This window comes from Sorex araneus, chromosome 5 (assembly GCF_027595985.1).
Source record: "Sorex araneus isolate mSorAra2 chromosome 5, mSorAra2.pri, whole genome shotgun sequence".
Lineage (NCBI taxonomy): Eukaryota > Metazoa > Chordata > Mammalia > Eulipotyphla > Soricidae > Sorex > Sorex araneus.
In genome coordinates, this window is record NC_073306.1 from 72,383,954 (window position 1) to 72,397,324 (window position 13,371).

Below are 13,371 nucleotides of genomic sequence, written 5' to 3' on the forward strand. Positions count from 1 at the left end.
ACCCCTTATCAGATGAGTTTTGGATAAATAAATTTTCCCATTCTGGGACTCTCTTTGCATCTTGGTCACCACTGCTTTTGAGGTACAGAAGTTTCTTAGTTCAATAGAGTTCCATTTGTTTTACTTTGCTGCCATTTGCTTGGTTAATGGTGTTTCATCTTTGAAGATGCCTTTAGCTTCAATGTCATGGAGGATTCTGCCTACATTTTCCTCCATGTACTCATGTACCTTACAGATTCAGGTATGATATTGAGTTCTTTGATCCATTTTTATCTGACTTTTGTGCCTTGCATTAGAGAGAGGTCTGCGTTCAGATTTTTGCATGTAGCTCCCCAGAACCACTTGTTGAAAAGGATTTCCTTGTTCACTTCATATTTCTTGCTCCTTTATCAAAGGTTAAGTGATCATATATTTGAGGCTCAGTGTCAGGATACTCAACTCTATTCCATTGATCTGCAGGTCTGTATTTATTCCAATACCATGCTGTTTTAATTACTACTACTTTATACTACAGTTTGAATTGGGGAAGGTGATGCTACCCATCTTCTTTTTCCCAAGGATTGCTTTAGTTATTCCTGGAGTTTAGTGTTTCATATGAATTTCAGGAGTGTTTGATCTGTTCATTGTAATATGTCATGAGTATCCTTATATGAACTCCACTGAATCTGTATAATGCTTTTGGGAGTATTGCCCTTTTGACAATGTTAATCCTCCCTATCCATAAATAGGGGACGTATCTCTATTTCTTCATGTCTTCTTTTCCTAAAACCCTGATTTTTATCTTCACTATGTCTCTCTTTTTCCTCTTGCTACAAATCCAACCATGTTATCCAAAATATATCTTTAAATCTATTCTCTTCGCTGTAGAAGCTCCTGACCCCACACGAGGCTGTCTTCACCAGGACACCTTGGGGGGGCGGGGGGTGGGTTAAGTTTCCCTCTCTGTCTGAAGCAGAACCCCAGAAGCCGAATATCTCCAGAACCCAACTTCTGCCTGCTCAAGGCCACCCTCCACATGCTCAGATGAACCTTACCCAAGTGGGGTATGGCAGAAAAACCCAGGTATGAGGGCCCCATAACTGAGACCTCCAAGCCTACTTGAATCGGGACTGGGCCTCCTCCCCCCAAGTCCCCAGTTTTCCAATAGCTTAGCAGTCACACCCACAAATTGCCCCCGGCGCCATGTAATCTCATCAATGGCCAAGATCCAGAGACTATAAACCAAAGCAGAATTTCCTGGAGCACATGGCCACTTCATGGCCATGGGACCTCTCATACCCTACACCTATGTACCAAAAGTAGCACACATTTGTTTGGTTTTAACATACCTGCTTGTATTCTCTTATATCACTATAGCACTGTATCACTGTCATCCCATTGTTGATTTACTGGGCACCAGTAAAGTTTATTCCTCCCAGCCCTGAGATTTTAGCAGCCTCTCCTTACTCATCTTTCCCAACAACTGGTGGCTCTTTCAGGGTCAGGGGAATGAGACCTATTGTTACTGTTCTTGGCATATCAAATATGCCACAGGTAGCTTGCCAGGCTCTGCCCATGAGGGTGGGATACTCTTGGTATCTTGCCAGGCTCTCTGAGAGATGTGTGTGTGTATGTGTGTGTATGTATGTATGTATGTATGTGTGTATATATATGTATATATATATATATTACTCTATGATTTGAGTAATAACAGAAACAACAACAAAATAAGAAGCAGAGGCTGAAGCAATAATATAGCTGGTAGGGTGCTAGCCTTGCACAGAGATGATCCTCTAAGCCCGACCAGAGTAACTTTTGAATGATGCTGGGTCTGGCCCCCAGACAAATAAAACTACATTAAAAAGTGAGAGGTCGGGGTCAGCCAGATGGAACTCAATAGGCTGAAGCGGGTGCTTTCATACAGGAGACCCAGGCTCACTCTGAACACTGCATGATCCTCTGAGCACTAAGCCAGGAGCATCCTCCACCCCACAAAGGTATTTCATTCATCTCCAGAATGAAATACGAGATACACAACTCAAAGGTATTTCATTCATCTCCAGAATGAAACACAAGATACATGACCTTCAAAACAAACCAAAAAAATCTATTGTCTTATTTTTAGTCCAGAGTTGTGGCTTTTTCTTCATATTAAGTGATCTTTTCTCTCATACATGGTCATTCTAGAATACAGCTTCTAGTGGCCTTTACTCAATATCTTACATCCATGTAGACCCCTTCTCACAGTTCCCAATTTGCCTTTTTTATTGGGAAGGAGAGGTTGGGTCACACCCACATGTGCTCAGGGATCGCTCCTGGCAGTGAGCAACTACATACGGTGACAGGATTGAACCAAGATTGGCTGTGTTCAAGGCAAGTGCCTTACTCCCCATAATATATATTCAGCCACCAGTCAATGTTTATTCAGAGTTTTCAATCTATCCCTTCTTCTTAAGTTAAATTCCAAAACTATAGACCCAGCCTTCAAAGTCCTGAAATAACTGGTATTTCTAGGACTTTTCTCATACTCATCTCTTAATTTTAAGTCTATACTTAATTTTTTAAGTCTATACTTAATTATCAGTGTATGTTGAATGTTTCTGCTTACTCTAGCCATGCCATACTTCCTCTTCTTTTTTTGTTGTTGGGGCCACACCTGGAGATGCTCAGGGGTTACTCCTGACTCTGAACTCAAGAATTACTCTTGGCAGTGCTTGGGGACAATATGGGATGCCGGGGATCAAATCCGGGTCAGCTTCAGGCAGGGAAAGTGCCCTACCCACTGTACTATCTATCCAGCCCCATCCTCTTACTACTAAGGCCATGTTTTTGCCTTGAACTCTACCCCAGGCCACTTCAGTCCCACCATGGTTAGTTCCTTATTCAAGTATCTCATTCCAAATTCCCTCTCTAATCTTCATCTGCAAGTAAGGGAAATGCCCTTGTTAAGCACTGCCTTAGCTCACTCAGTTTCTCAGAACATCACACTCGCTGTCAGTATTATAATTACTTGTGTTATTTTCTGCATTTCCTACTAGACAGTTACTTCTATAACTGTCCACCAAGATCAAGATCAATATCTTGGTCAATGTTTTTCCAAAAATTGTGCTGACAATGCCAAACATTACTTGATAGTTGGTTCTATCCATACTTTATATTTATTTTGGTTATATTTTTATTATTTGGGGCTTTGTGTGCTACACCAAACTGTGTTCAGAACTTATTCCTGTCTCTGCACTTAAGGGTCAATCATGCCTGGTGGTGCTAAGGGTCTACATTCAGTGCCAGAAATCAAATTGGGGTTGACCACATGCAAGGCAAGTGCCTTACCCCTGTACTATCTTTCCAGCTCCATTCTTTGTGATCTTAGAAGATGTAATTCTTTTTTATCTCCCTTTACAGGTTTATAGCATGTATTAGTTAATGGAACACAGCACATTTATGATCATCACTTAATTTATAAATATGATACCTATTAGTGGAATTAATTATATGCATAATATTGTAAAACAACAATCAAATCTTTGACAAAATGAGAAACAATCATTAATTGTAATTAATTAGTAATTAATCTTGGTATAATTAGTAGATTCAAAATTTAAAATGTTAAGTAAACCTTTAAATAAGAATAGTAAGTTATGATTCATCTTTCACAAGCTACAAATTGCATTTTATAATACTTTTAAGTACATATATTTTTATATACTTTCATGATAAATTATAATGGTTTTCTATCATAAGCTATAAATTACAGTATTTTATGACTACACAAAGAAAAAAGTAAAATCTTTTTTTTTTTTTTTGCTTTTTGGGTCACACCCGGTGATGCACAGGGGTTCCTCCGGGCGGTGCTCAGGGGACTGGTGCTCAGGGGACTATATAGGATGCTGGGAATTGAATCCGGGTCGGCCAAGTGCAAGGCAAATGCCCTACCGGTTGTGCTATCGCTCCAGCCCCAAGCACAAATAAAATCCTAATAAAAAAGTATCTACAAAAAGTACCATTAAAAAAATTGTTTTAAAAGTACCATTAAAGGACTTTAAATTGCATACCTAACTTCCAATTTATGGCTCCGCTTAACATTTAGCCAGTCTAAATATACTATCTTCTCTTTGGTTTCAACAAAAATTAATCTCTACTTTTAGCCAACTTGTGCATTTTCTGTCTCATATCTGCTCTCCTGACTTCTACAAGTTTACTTGTTTAGGGCAGTGGGACTTAGGCACTACTCCCTGTGCTTCTAGGGCAAGGGGACAGGTTCAATGAGAGGTCCGGGGGATAATGTGCAGCAAAGGTCCTGCAATGTTAGGGATTACCCAGGATACTCTGGGGTTGCACAGGAATCCTCAGAGCCACACCAGCTATCCTTGAGATATACAGGGCTATACCTAGCGATGTTCATGGGAACACACTAAACTACATCATAATCCCATTATGTTTAAATCCTATTTTCTGTACAAAAACTGTACTCAAATACCACCCCCCTCATGAAGAGCTGAACTGAGTCTGTCTACACTCAATTCCATAATACCTTATCTTTCTCAATGACACTATGTTCTATTGGTAGTTCTATATAAGCTATTTCCATAGAAGGTCACTACACACTAATGTCCTCAAAAATCCTTATTTGTGAGCACAATACCCACAGGGGTGTGCCTTTTTCCCAGACTTTCTGCAGAAAATACAATTTCTCCAGTTTTCCCAAAGTTGCCTCTAAATTATAAACAATCTAGCTTCTTTATATAAACCTTATTTAAAAATCCTAAAAGGAGAGACTGACTCACATAATCTTTTAAAAAAAATAAACAGTGCTTCAAAGCTATGTTGAACAAATTCATAGATTCTGTCTGCTTTCACTTACCAAATTAGACTCATTAGGTGGAATATACTTTTCAGTTCCCATCCGCACAAGTCCATCATGGTAAAGAAATATTTTTAGTGGATCACATGATGTGACCAAAATATAAACTCGTAAATCAAACTTGTAGCCTTCCATTAAAAATGGCTTTTCAATGTATTCTTGAACAATCAAGTGGTCCTGAGATGGAAGCTTGTCACCATTTCTTATCAAAGAAATCCTAAGTTTAAAGAAAAGAATTAAGAGAATAATTTGATGTGGAATCAAAACATTTACAAAATTGTCAGTAACATTCTGAAAGGCCAAAAAGAAACAAAAGCAATGAGTGGTTTTTAAGAAGTGGTCAAAATCACCATCTTTGGAACTATGGAAACCAAACCAATGTTTGCAACCAGGAAAATTCAAACAACAACAACAAAACGAAACCTGTGGTTGTTTATTTTTTATTATTTTAGCCTCCTTTTAATGTTTTTACTGATATCAACTGAAAATAGAAGTTTTAAATTTGGATATGATCAGGTTGGGGGTTTTTTGTTTGTATAGGGTAAGGACTTTAATTCAATATTTATATATATATTTTATATACCACAGATGAATGCAGTCATTCTATATGTTTGTTCATTTTTTAATTTGGGAGGTTTGGGCCCACATTTGGGTTGGCGGTATTCAGGGCTTTGTGCTCAGGGTTCACTCCTGAAGGTGCTCAGAGGATCATATCTGGTGCCAGGGATTAAACTAGGGTCAGTCACATGAAAGAGAAGTATCCTATCTCCTCTACTATCTCTCTCTGGCCCCAGAGCTAAAAGGGTTGCTTTTGTTTTGGGGCCACACCCAGCAATGCTCAGGGGTTATTACTGGCCCTGCACTCAGCGATTATTCCTGGAAATGCTTCGGGAACCATATGGTTAGATGGAGATTGAACACAGGTCAGCAAGTGCAAGGCAAGCATACTACACACTGCATTATTACTCCAGCCCCACTGTAAAAGATTTTTTAGGCATTTTTACATACTATAGTCCCATCTACAATTCAGCAGTGGCCTTAACAACAGCTGATGTTTTCAGTGGGTACCGAGTCTTGAGGGGCAGAATAAACCTTATTCTTATGGGTTTGGTTTGGTTTTAGTTTGATTTTGGCAGGTTTTTGTTATTGCTGTTGTTGTTATTGTTTTGTTTTATTTTCACTTGTCCAATAAAGAAAGGTAGCTGGAGGACCTCAAAATACTTCTTACCTAAGAATTATGTGTCTGCTTCAGTCGCTATTTGAAGGCAATTATCAAAAACATTTCACGACAATTAGTCCTCATTGTCTAGGAATTATAATAATAATTGGGGGAAACAATAGATGAACTAAAATGACTAGAAAAAAGGTTAATAATGAACTATTCAGAGAACAAGGGCTGGGTTTCAAAATACTTTGATATATTTCTCAGAATTTAGAAGGCAGTATACATGCCTCAGACTCAGCACAAAAGCAAGAAACATAAGAGAAGGGACTCAATACTCATCTAGACACAGTTGGGCCTTGCTCGTGCATGCAATGAGCACTAGAGCAGAGTTCTGAATTTCCTGACTGACTGCCCAGCTCCACAAACTCACACACGCGCACACACACACACACACACACACACACACACACACACGCCATCCACAGAAATTGCAAAGTTTGGTGGGAGGAAGGAGAGGTGTTCTTATATGGTTTGAAGTGTTTAAACAAATATATATATACATATATGTGTAGTACAAATTGTAGTAACTCTCCAATTAAAAGAATTTGGTAGCAGACATTTAAAAAAATCATTCACGTATATACAACCTACAAGAGACTCACTTTATAATCAAAGATTTGAATAGGTCAAGTATTAATGAATGGAAAAGATATTCTAGACAAACTGCAACTGAAAAAGTACTTGCATAGCCGCAGAGTGACTGTCTTAATATCAGAAAAAACAGACTGAGATAAAAAGTAGAACAAGATAAAGAAGGGACATTTTATGAGAAAAATATCAATGATTCAAGAAAACAGAATAATTATAAACAAACATATGCATAACAGTTTTCCAAAATATATGAAGCAAAACAAAATAAAAAGAATAAAAATGGACAGCTCACTAATACTTGAGGTGTTCACTACCCCATTTTCGCAAATAGCTAGAAAAATAGAGAACCAGTATGAAAATAAAGACAAGCCAGGTATCTTTTACCGATGTATTAAATGCATTGTATGAGATAAACCTTGGCAGCCCTATAAACCTCAGCATATACACAATATTACCAAGTCTTTTGTGTTCCTACCAATTATATTACTTCTTTGTGATATCCTTACATTAAATATAGATGTGTATATATAAATATTTTAATATAAAAGGTTAACGTTGTAAAAAATATAAACTTCAATTATCCTTCAAAATATTTCGATACAAACAAAGCAAACCAACTTTAACTATGAAGTTCAAACAACACTACCTGATGTACACAATTTAAAATGATGTATGATTACCTTATTCCTAGAAGTTTAAAAAAAAACTGTTGAATAAACTACCAGGTAGCTTCATTTGCAAATATCTTTTTCTCCTAAAGCATTTTAAAACAGGAGAATAAAATGATCTGTGGTTTTATAAAGAGCAGCCTCAGATTTTCTTTGAAAAAAAATACATTCAGAAAATATAAGCAAAAGGAGACAAAAATGAGAATGCTATAGTCTCATCTAACATTTCTAGTTTTCGCCACATTCACATACCTAGTTCAAAATGTTCTAGAACATCTAGAACAAAATGTTCCATCATTTTAAATCCGATTTCATGACCACACAATGAAAAGCTTACTAAGTAGTGGACCTGGTACATCATTTGTGGAAAGGGATGTTACTCAACAGAGCCAGGGGAAAGGGTCAGGAGGGAGTAGAGACTGAGATCCTGAAGGTGGCAGGTCAGGAGGTTCTGTGGTGCAGATTAAAGGTCACACACCACTTAGCAAGCTAATGAAAGCAACAGTGAATGGCTGGCTTGTCAATGTGGCAGATCAGATTTGATGGGCAGCCAATCAAGGAAACACACACCTGCACAGGTTGGAAATGGGAGGATCGAGATACAATAGATGTGTTCCAGACGCAAACAGGAGATGTCTGCGAATGCAAGAAACCTGCTATTTTGTTCCAGAACTCTGTTCCTCCCGACCAAGAAGACAACTCAGAAACTGTCCTTTTGTTCCACCATATTCTGATGATCTTTCAGTCATTATTTCATTATACATAAAGGTGAGACTATATGCATGCCTGTATCACAATAGTTCTAACAAAATGGACAAGGGCCTGTTTGTGATTGACATGGAAATGAAATGGAAAAAAAATACTGGTTCTGTGAAAATACCCGGATTTTCCACTGGTATTGTGTATGTTCAGCTGTTATCTTTCTAGCCCAGTAGGTTATTTTGCTCTTAGTGTTTAACGACAACAATAACAACATCACCATCAAAACATAAAAATTATTGCAAACTTCCTTTGAGTAGAGAACTTCAATATTTTTTTTATTTATCATTGTAAAATCAGTTCAAAATTTCTAACATTTTTATAGTTGACTCTACAAGTACAGAAATATGCCTTTATTCTAAAAGAAATAAATCCTAGATGATTTTCAAATGTCTTATTGTTTAACTAAACTTCTGGTTTAAAATAGACTTTGGAAAATTATTCATTAAGCAAGGAAGATATATTTTGTTTTAAGTTTTTTTTTTTTTTTTTTTTTTTTTTTTTTTTGCTTTTTGGGTCACACCCAGCGATGCTCAGGGGTTACTCCTGGCTCTGCACTCAGGAATTGCTCCTGGCAGTGCTTGGGGGACCATATGGGATGCCGGGGATCGAACCCAGGTCGGCCGCGTGCAAGGCAAACGCCCTACCCGCTGTGCTATCGCTCCGGCCCCTATTTTGTTTTAAGTTTTACTTCTAGCTACAAATGGGTATCTCCTTTTCTATTTCTTTTTCCAGTTTAACTCTAATGGGTATCCTTATTTTTTATGAAGTTTAATCTTAAATTATTTAAAAATACAAATCTTATTTGTATTTCAAGAAAAACGTTTAAGAAAAAAATAGAAAACCTTTTTTTTCTCTGTTATAGTAGTTTCACAACTTGTTGATTTAATTTCAAAATGAATAAAGTCGAGGGGGGGCAGGATAAAAGAGCTCATTTAATAGTTCCAAAAGGCCATAAAAACCCATTTTATTATTTTTCTCAAATTTTTATTTAGTTGTTATATTCCAAATGGAGGGCTGGAGCGATAGCACAATGGGTAGTTAGGGCGTTTGCCTTGCACTCGGTGGACCCAGTTTCAATTCCTCCGCCCCTCTCAGAGAGCCCAGCAAGCTACTGAAAGTATCCCACCCACAAGGCAGAGCTGGCAAGCTACCTGGCATGTTCGATATGCAAAAAAAAAGTAAAAACAAGTCTCACAATGGAGACGTTACTGGTGCCTGCTCGAGCAAATTGATGAACAACGGGATGACAATGCTACAGTGCTATATTCCAAATGAAAAATACCTACCCATGACCCATCGCACCATTAGCTGGTTTAACTATAAAAGTTTTCTGCTTTCGTTTTTTCTTCAGTTCCTTCACATAATTCTGGAATTGTGTATATTCTGCAGGAAAGATCCAGGTTCGAGGAATAAAGGTATAATCCAGCGGCTGGGACTTGATCATTCTACAAATTAGAGATAATATCAAAGGTCACTTATAGTAAAAATCTTCAAAACACCCTTTCTCTCTGCTACTGACAATTACTGCAAGAATTTAAATTTCCATCAATTAATTTAGAGTTTAAATGTCCACCAGCACCTGTTACACCTCTGCTCCAGACACCTTGAGAGGTGAAACTAAGGTTAAACAAATAGACAGGAATCTCTGCCTTAGGTGCTCATTTACATATCAGTGATTCAAATATTTGAGTACAAATACTATGTGCTGAACAACGAAGACATTGAGATGAATTAATACAGGCTCTTCTCTAAGGAATCAATACATAGGTTACTAGTTAAATACATTATGATAAATACAGTATAGAGATGTAAGACAAAGTGATACTATGGAACAGTTCATGAGCACACCTCAAGGATACAAGAGAGCATTAGGAAAGGCTTCACCATCAGGTGCCATCCACATAATTTCTCTAAACATAACTAAATCCTCTGAATCACCAGAAGGGAAAATGTGCGTGTGTTTTTTTTTTCGGGGGGACACACGTGCCCTGGGATCCCAGGACTCCCAGAAGCAAAACATGCTCTTTGAGCCACAAGCCAGTGTGCTTTTTGATCAACTATTTTTTTCTCCAGTGGCTTTGGGGGCTTAATGACTTTTATGAGAAAGCTACATGAAGTCTCTAAACAGTAGGTTTTGTTTCCACGAATTACATTCCTCTACTTTTATGTAGCTCTTATGGCTACATTGCAGTACTAATACTTTTGTGTTTGATACAAATTAGGCTATTTGATACTAATCTTAGGGATAGTATTAGGTCTGTTGACTTTTAATCAGGCTCAACCATTAGCTATTTTGTAATATACCAATTACTAACAAAACTGAATTAGAAACAATTTAAATAGTATCTACTATTTTTCAAATACATCTATTTTATAAGTGTATGTTTTTATAGATGAGCAGATAATGTCCCAAAATGATATTAATAAAAACTAAAATAGGATAATAGTATGTGGTATATACGGGGGTTGAGCCTAAACTCTAACACTAGGGTATGGGATATATAACCTACTTGACATCGACAGCTGAAGGCTTGTGTGCTTACTAGATTTCAAGTGCACTTTTATAAGAACCATGTAAAGAAGTTATATTTTCACGATGAAAAACAAAAATTTTACCAACTGCATCTGTGAAATTCAGCATAAATCACCAAGATAACTGGTTTGAAGACACACATACACACACATACCTGAAGGAAGTGCAATAATAGCGCAAATATCCTGTTTGGATTTTTGTTTGCTTGTTTGGTTGGTCAGGGGCTACACCCAACTCATGCCCATTTGCAGAGTACTCAGAACAGGCACTGCTGGGGAATCAAAGCTGAGCCTCCCACATGTGAAGCACATGCTCCAATTTTTGAGATAATCTCCCTCGCCTCTAATGTCTTTCTTCTTATCTCCAGTATTTTAAAATGCACTCATTGTATTTCTCAATTATATGAAGGCAAGTCAAATTTTTTATTAGAACACTGTAGCACTGTCGTCCCATTGTTCCTTGACGCCACGGGTGGCTTGCCAGGCTCTGCCATGCAAGCAGGATACTCTCGATAGCTTGCTGGGCTCTCCGAGAGGGATGGAGGAATCAAACCCGGGTCGGCCGTGTGCAAGGCAAACGTCCTACCCGCTGTGCTATCCCTCCAGTCCTTTATTAGAACAAAGTATTTTAAAACTGGGGCCAGGGGCTAGAGCTATAGTAGAGTGGGTAGGGCGTTTGCCTTGCACAGCTTACCCGGGTTCAATTCCCAGCATCCCACATGGTCCCCTGAGCACCGCCAGGGGTAATTCCTGAGTGCAGAGTCAGGAGTAACCCTTGTACATTGATGGGTGTGACCCCAAAAGAAAAAACAAAACCTGGGGCCAGTGAGATAGTACATCGCGTAAGACACTTGCCTTCCAGGCAGCTGACCTGGTTTCAAATCCCTGACTACTACACAGAGTTAGGTAAACCCTGAGCAACACCAGGTGTGAACAAACAAACAAACAAACTAATCATGCAGTGTGTATAAATGGTATCACTTTTTTCATAGACATTTAGAAAAATCCAAGTCTATTTGGAATACTTTACTCATTTTGAAATTAAATCAACAAGTTGTGAAACTACTATAACAGAAGAAAAAGGTTTTCTATTTTTTTTCTTAAATTTTTTTCTTGAAATACAAATAAGATTTGTATTTTTAAATAATTTAAGATTAAACTTCATAAAAAATAAGGATACCCATTAGAGTTAAACTGGAAAAAGAAATGGAAAAGGAGATACCTATTTATAGCTAGAAGTAAAACTTAAAGCAAAATATATCTTCCTTGCTTAATGAATAAGTTTCCAAAGTCTATTTTAAACCAGAAGTTTAGTTAAACAATAAGACATTTGGAAATCATCTAGGATTTATTTCTTTTAGAATAAAGGCATATTTCTGTACTTGTAGAGTCAACTACAACAATGTTAGAAACTTTGACCTGATTTTACAATGATAAATAAAAAAATATATATGTTAAAATGCATAGCTTCAAGAGACATGAAGTCTTGCTTAAGAATTTAGGAAACTTTTTCCCCCCCTTGGGCCATACAATGATGCTCAGAGATTACTCCTGGCTCTGTGCTCAGAGAGTTCAGGGATCATTCTTGGCAGGGCTCATATAGGGTGACAGGATTCAACCCAGGTCTCTTGTGTTCAAGGCAAGTGCCCTACCCACTGTACTATCTCCCTGGCCCCAAGAGTTTAGGAAAAATTTTTTTACTTACAACTCTGTCATGGATTTAGTAGGTCATAATTTTTATCTAACCATTTTTCCTTTGAGGCAAACTCTAAAGAGCCCATAAAATAAGAAACATCTTGCTATCACCTGCTTAATGGGCCTCTATTGATCCCTGACTACAAAGATAGTTGTGTTCTACCACGCTGCCAAAATGAAATTTTCACATGGAAAATCAGGTCATATTACCCACTTCATCAGCCTTAACCTCCCCTAGCATTAAAGATGGAAACTGCCTTCCTGAACATCACCATTCCGGTAACAGCTCCACCATTTCCCATCAGTCTCCCTGTGTTTCAGTTACACTTGGTCTGATTTCAATTTCCTGAATATCTGTATTTTTTTTCCATCATATGATCTTGACCCATGCTACTCTTCTTGCCTAGAAATTGATTACCTATCATATTCACCTTTAAACTCCTATTCATCACTCATATTCCGCCTCCCTTATCACTTCCCCATGGAAAGACTCCACTGCCTAAGACAAAAGTTGCACTACACACTAACTCAGATCTGTGTACCACTACTTCACGGCACTTCACAATTCACAGTCCAAAACTATATAAGTTGTGAAGCTGCATTTGATTACTCAGGTATCCAGAACCCAGCAGAGGACCTGAAATATAAATATACTTAGAAATCTGCAGGTCAAGAGATCATTCAAAGTCTGGAATGCATGTTTCACATGTAGGAAGAAACAAGGGTTTAGGTCCGTGGCGCCATATGCCCCACATCTGATTCCCAGAACTACATCCTCTGAGAACTGGTAAGGGAAAAAAACCAAGAGCTCAGCAGGAGTAGCTCCTGAGAACTTCTGGGTGTGGCAGCAAACCAATATATATTTGTATGTATATATATATGTGTGTGTTGAAAGAAAATAACTGACTTAAATAAAAGACATATTTGAAAATTAATGTGATAATGTTGTTTTCTCTGAAGTCCTTTGTTTCCTAATAAATATTTAGTTTAAGAAGACCCTATCATAGAGGCAAGCTGGTGTGTGGGAGGAAAACTGAGATGACTAGTGGAGGGACGTG

General features: G+C 37.8%; 1 protein-coding gene across 1 annotated transcript in view; it reads right to left on the bottom strand.

Annotated features, from left to right (window-relative positions):
* Positions 1–13,371, bottom strand: part of TTLL7 (tubulin tyrosine ligase like 7) — a 171,452-nt gene that overhangs the window by 101,189 nt on the left and 56,892 nt on the right. Inside the window, exons 6-7 of the mRNA XM_012931648.2 lie at positions 9,373–9,531; positions 4,841–5,057 (exon numbers count right to left, since the gene is read on the bottom strand). Coding sequence (XP_012787102.2) covers positions 4,841–5,057; positions 9,373–9,531 — 376 coding nt within the window. The remainder of the gene's footprint in view (positions 1–4,840; positions 5,058–9,372; positions 9,532–13,371) is intronic.